Below are 6,689 nucleotides of genomic sequence, written 5' to 3' on the forward strand. Positions count from 1 at the left end.
CCAATCAGAGCGCGAGGATGCCGATGCAGCGCTCGCGGTAGCCAATGTGCGCGACCGCCTAGAGCGTAGCCTTCGCTACCGCGGCCGCTTAGCGCGTAGCCTTCGCTACCGCGGCCGCTCGAACGGTCTACGCGCGCTCTGATTGGTCGGGGTTTTCTCTTAATATCTCCTTAACGAAGCCTCCGACAACATTTTCGCTAAGGAAAAAGTTGTTTCAAATCACCTCCCGGACCACCTCTTTCAAGGTGTTACAACGTTTTTGGGACACCCTGTATATACAGAGTGGAGATGATTTGAAACAACTTTTTCCTTAGCGAAAATGCTGTCCGAGGCTTCGTCGAGGAGATATTAACGGAAAACACTGACCAATCAGAGCGCGAGGCGGCCGCGCTCCCCGACCAATCGGAGCGCGAGTATGCCGATGCCGCGCTCGCGGTAGCGTATAAGCGCGGCCGCCGGAGTACGTGCCCGGTAGAGATTCCGAACGATATTCTCCTCGTAGGAAGATTTAACAAGTTTTTCGCGATTCCCGGTGCCCGAAAATACACGGAAGAAAGTAATCCTGCTCGACAAGGCGAACTAAAGCAGCGTCGCGGTACATGGTAGGAGCGAGTCTGCTCCAAAAATTCTCCCGATTCTAAAGAAAAAGCAACCGCTAAACGACTCCTGGCACGTGATGCAATCCGATGGGACGAAAAATGAGAACGTGGAGCTAGGAAAACTGAAAAAGCTCGACGACAAACCGTTCTTGCAGCTTGCGAAACGACCGAGTGAAACTTACCGATGCGATATAACGTTTCCCATTTTCTCTATTTTATTTCTACCGAGTACTACCGAATACCAGCTACTTCCAAGTGCCAAGTACATACTAATTCAATGTTTTCAAAGTCCTCGGGTGCTGTAGCTACACACAGGGTGGCCCGGAATTAGTGCAAGAACCGGTAACGAGAGCTGAGACGATTTCGAAGCACAATTTCTCTTTGCACAAATGTCGGACGGTGCTTCGTTTTGAAATTATTAACGAAAAACACGGACCAATCACAGCGCACTAGTATCGCGCGCTCAGCCGCGATTGGCCAGCTCGAGCCGGGAAGCTCGGGCTCAGCCTCTCGCAGCTTCTTCTGCGCTGTGATTGGTCGGTGGTTTTTCTTGCAAAGGAAATTGTTGTTCAGAATCGTGTCAACTGCCCCTCGTTTCCTCTTACAGGAGTTCTGGGACGCCCTGTATACTCGTTTCTTTCAAAGTTACTTATTCCAATAGAATTTTCCGTATCTCAAGTTTCAACGACGGCCGACGCAATGGCCGACCCGAGCGTCCTGGATGCGATTAATCGGTGGTTTATCGTTAATAATTCGAAAACGAAGCACCGTCCGACATTTAAGCAAAGGAAATTTTACTTCGGAATCGTCTCGGCTACCCCCAATTCTCGATTCCTACGCTAATTTTTATATATCCCGTATTTTCAAAGGGTAGTAGGGCCTCAACAGACCAAAGTAATTCCAAAGTAACCACGCGAATCGGGTCTTATAGCAATTATATTCCGCTGGTCCCGCCGGACGCGTCCCGCGAAAACAGCTGAGAACCGCGCAAACACAACAGCTCGAACAACGTACGCGCGTAATTTTCTCCGTCGACACGAACAAACAAGATTCCGACCGCGTCGCGTCGGCTGGCTCTCGTTCGTGCTTTATTCGCGCGTCCGCGTCGCTCGTTTCGCCCGAAAATGACCGTCGATATCTCGCGTCGACGGTGTCGGCGCCTAATAAAATTATTGCTCGGCCCGCGTACCGTTCCGCGCGTTAACTCCGTGTTTGTTCGACAGATTATATCAGCGTCAGTTTCATAATGATTATTTGTCGGGGAATTATGAAAGTTTCCGGAACGTTAACGTTTGATCGCCGGGGATCGATCAATCTCTCGCGGTATCGTTCTACGAGCAAATTTCCGACGTTTCATCGAAACACTCGATGCACGAAGCGCTCGCGTAAATATCCTCTATAATACGCGCATCGTAACTCGGACCTAGCCGAAATCTAAACCTAAACCTAAATCAGACCCGGTTCACGTGCCGGACAAACGACGAGTTTCGAGCGGTCGATTACGCGGGAAAAATCCACGCGGACCGCTTCGCGATTCGATTCGCCGTGGTGAATCACGCGCGAACGAGAATCGATTTAATGTTACCGGGACGCGTGCACGTGATACGAACAATCCGCTGCGCCGAAATACGCGACGATGAACGAGCTTTACCTAGCGCCGCGCCGAAAGTTGTTCATCGGTGTTGTCACCTAGAGATCCGTCGATTTCTGACTCGCGTCATCAGAATCCATCGGTTCACGTCTAATACGCCTAGTCACGTCTAGTACGACAGGACACGTCGCGAGCTACGTCTAATTCGAACGTAGAAACGGCGCGTTAATAATGAAAAGAAGCCGGAGAACGCGCGCGTGCGTTTATCCTGGAGTGTTTAGAAATTAAACGAGGTCGCGATAGCGTTTTACGGAGTACGCGTCCTAATTGAATAATTAAAAGCGACTGCGGCCCGACGTCCGTTTGACGGAAAATGCAATGTCCGAGGCGGCGGTGACACACCGCGGCGGAGCAAGTAATCACCGCTCGTAATTACACAATCACACGTCGCTCGAGTGGCCGCAACGAAATTTCGCGCGAAACGGTCCGAGCGATCTCGCATAGTCGCGAAACTTTCCGTTAACATCTACGAACTTTCCGTAACTTTCGATCGAGACGTTCGAGGCGAGAGTCGAGCATCGGGAGTCGAACGACTCGCGTCGATATCAACGGCGTCGATTATCGGGAATCGTTCGAAACGCGCGCGAGACGGTACTCGCGATACGTTCGTTTCACGAATGGATCGTGATAATTGTACGCTCTTTGCGTAATGGCTGCGCACGGTATTCCGTTGCTGTTTGCACCAACGCTTTCCGCAAAAGTTTCCTCGTCGGATAACCGTGGTCGCCGCGCCATTCCGCGCGAAACTTTTCCGCGAGTTTCTAATTTCCGACGTGAATTTATCTCTGGACACTTTGGTCGTGACGCGACGCGTGAAAAACTAGAATGACACTGCGTGCCCGGGCGAATTTCACCGTTCGAAACTGGGACGTACTCGAATTTTTACATTCCGTTTAAAAAGCTCTCCGCAAGCACTTCAACCCGGTGACGATGGTCGCGGTATTGATACAGCGCGGCGAGCGGTGCCGTACTGTCGCGAGCGCCCTTGGATTGTCCATCGATACATGTTCGCGAACAAGGACAACGTATTTTCATTTTTCACCCGCTACAAAAGTGCAGTCGATCGAAAGTGCAGTCGATCGAAAGTGCAGTCGAACGAAAGTACACGCGGCAATAGTATTTAGTCGGACGATGGTTTCCCGCGACGAGCCTGCGACGAGTCGTTGACAATTAGCTATCGGAGCTAACGACGCCCGGAAAATAAATCGATAGGCTGTTTAATGCAAGTACGAAGATTACCACTCCCTCGGGATCACCTTTTCCCCCGGGATCCGCTCTTTCGCGGATTCTCTGCTGCCTGTCCGTGTCACACACACACGCTCCCACGTGCACGCTTAGATACGGAACACGTGGGACCCTTTGGCGCCGATGCGGCGCCTCGCGAGTCGCTCCGCGAGAATTTGGAAAGCTTTAAGAATTTTTCACGCGACAACGGTTCGTCTCCGGCATGTGGCTCCTTCGAAGCTTTTCGCCTAATCCTCGAGTAGAATTTTTTGAAATTAAGAAAAAACCTTGATCTTGAAATTTCGAGGTCATAATGGATCTTGAGATTTTTTTTTTTGCAACAATAACCCCTGAAAGTGGCGACCGATAATTTTTATACGTCCTGTACACCCTGATTTCATTTATAAAAATAAGGAAGCTTGATACGAGTTACTTTTTTAGTTGATACTAATCGATTATTAAACTGATACCTATGTAACGTGAAAAATACATTATTTCTATTTCCTATAAGTATTTTAAAAGAAGCGTTTGGAAAATATTCGGATAACGCGAATGTTTAGAAGAAACTTGTGTTTAGAAGATAATTGAATGTTGAATTGCGTATTGAACACTCGATGTCGAATGAATCTTGAAAATTAAGAGATTCGGCAAAAAAAATTACGTCAATCTTGTATTGTGTTGAATTTATTGTTTCACTTTGATTACTTTATTTCTTGCGATTGGATTCAATCGAAACAAGTTACTTCGATTCGTTTTACCTCGGTAGGAATGTTTGAATATCGGATTAATATATATTTTATATTCGGGGAAAAAGTATATCGTTGCGAGTATTAAATAAATATCTATCTTATATTCGTGAAAAGATATTTTGTTATGAATACCAAATAAATATGTATTTTATATTTGGGAACAAATATTCCGTTCTAAATATTGAATAGATATTCATTCTATACTTGACAAAGAAAATAGTTTCTTTTAAATCTAGAATAAACATCATGTGTATACTTAAATATTAAAATTAAATTCAATCTCTTTTATCGGATGAATACGTATTCAATATTTTGTGCTGCTAGGGTACGTGAATCCGACACCCAACTGTATCAACTTTTCTTTACGGAAAATGACAGTGTTTCGTTTCAATTTTAGTATTAACAAACGAAATACCATCATTTTCCGTAAAAAAAAGAGTTAATTTTTTAAGTCAGGTCCCACGTTCGCATAGCTTACAAGGAGACATCGCCCAGTGTACCCCGAATTATTTTATCAAATTTGTTCACACGCAAAGAAGGGTATGTAGAACAATCTCCGCGAGTGAGAAGGCGCGACTCTGTTTTCGTTTTCGAGAAATAAATTTTGAAAAATTTAAAAATTAAAAATTAAAATTTAAAAATTAGCTAAACTTCGATCGACGAGTGTCGAGCTGTACAAGAGTCGGAGGTGTCGTAGAAGCAGCGTGGCACAGTCAATAGAGTGCCGTATTGCTTATTTTTTACGTTTACGTTTATATTTGTTTACGTTTTTTCCCGTCCGTACCATGTTTTGTTAAAGAAACTACGTTATCATACATTCAGATCATTTTTATAGAATATTGTGCAATTCTCATGTTTCTCTATCGCATTGGAAATGAAGTCAGAAGAAAGAAGGATGAAAAAAAAAGAAAGAAAAGAAAAAGCAAAAAGAAGAAAGAAATCGTGCAACGTTCATTTAATATAATTAAATTGTTATTTACGAGCTATAAGGACGTAAGTTTTTATAAAAGCGTGTAGAAGCTCCTTTCGCGTCACGACTTCGTTTTCAAAGCGATAGAAAAAACATAAAAATTGCACGATATCGTATAAAAATAATCTCGATACGTAAAAAGGTAGTTTCCATAAGAAAACACGATACAAACGGAAGAAAAAGTAAAGAAAAAAAAAAAAGTGGCTCGCACCGGGATCGAACCGCGTCCAAGCGCAAAGCTAGAGTTTCGACGACGAAAGTAGAAAGAAACAGCTCGACGAGGAAGGAAGAGAGACTGTGATCCTTCCTCTTTCGAACGAGCCCTCGTTCCGTCCAAATTATGCTAATATAAGGACGAAAAGCGACAAATCGCGAAACCCTTTTTAAGGCCCACTTTTGCCGGTAATGTCACCTCGCTGCATTACCGGTGTCTATTCCCTCAACGACGTACGCTCGAGGCTGTTCCACGTACCTTGGCCGACCGCGATCCCTTCGATGACCAGCAGAAAACCAGCGAGTACCAGGACGGCGAGCCAGCGACACAGCATTTTTAACACTTTGTCCACTCGTTCCACTCTCGATCCGCTTGTCCGCGGCGCGCACAGCAACGAAACGGACCGACGTCGACGCGACGACAGATCGCGTTTAATATGCGCCAAAATCTCCGTTACTTTTGGCTTTCCGCACTCTCCGGGATCGCCGCGTTGCCTTTTCCTATTACGCAACCTGGTCCGCGTTATCCAACGTCCGACTCTAAAGCTCTCTCTCTCTCTCTCTAAAGCTCTCTATTCTCTAAAGCTCTCTATTCTCTAACGCGCTCTGTTTCGGAACGTGTTGTGCATGGCCTGACGCAAGTAGTCTATCATCACCCGGAGAGATTGCACTGTCAAACTAGCAACCCGGAGATCGCGAGCTGATTCGAGTGGGAAGCTTAGAGTTTAAAAAGAAGAGCGTCTTGCACGGTGTTCTTTGCAGTGGTCGACAACGTCGATCCTTTTTGGAATAGAAGATCTGGGTTGGTACACGGATCAGTTGAATCACAGTAGAGCACTGCTGGTACTAATCACGAGTCGCAAATGGAAGTCAGTTCTCCCAGGTCGCATTCGTTCGAGGAGGAAATGTGTCTACGTGTCTGTCCACGGTAATTTTCAGACCGGGATTCTTCCGCGCGGAACACCTGGTAGATCACTTGCGTCACTCATAGCGAAGCACTGCGATACTCGCGCTGACGAATCACGACTCGAATTCCGTCGACAGATCCGCGATAGATTGACGCGCAAAGGTGTCGGAACAGCAACAGAGTTTCACCGTTTCACAAAACATTCCAACACGTAGTCGCGCTTCCGTTGCGATCGAACCAGGCCACATTCTCGCGGAACCACGCTGGAAGCCACGCTCCGAGTCCTGCTGGACCTCTGGCGAATCCTTCTCGAGGATCATCCTCGCTGTCCTTTGCTCGTCGCATCTTTTCCGTGCGTTCTAATTCATAGCGACGG

The 6,689-nt window shown here is 46.4% G+C and overlaps 1 protein-coding gene across 1 annotated transcript in view; it reads right to left on the reverse strand.

The window, feature by feature from the left end:
• Positions 1 to 6,143, reverse strand: part of LOC128896979 (zwei Ig domain protein zig-8) — a 174,311-nt gene extending 168,168 nt beyond the window's left edge. Inside the window, exon 1 of the mRNA XM_054160595.1 lies at positions 5,666 to 6,143. Within this exon, the coding sequence (XP_054016570.1) occupies positions 5,666 to 5,741 (76 nt within the window). The 5' untranslated portion in view covers positions 5,742 to 6,143. The remainder of the gene's footprint in view (positions 1 to 5,665) is intronic.
• Positions 6,144 to 6,689: the final 546 nt, after the last annotated feature.

The sequence above is a fragment of the Hylaeus anthracinus genome, unplaced genomic scaffold (genome assembly GCF_026225885.1).
Source record: "Hylaeus anthracinus isolate JK02 unplaced genomic scaffold, UHH_iyHylAnth1.0_haploid 11978, whole genome shotgun sequence".
Classification (NCBI taxonomy): domain Eukaryota; kingdom Metazoa; phylum Arthropoda; class Insecta; order Hymenoptera; family Colletidae; genus Hylaeus; species Hylaeus anthracinus.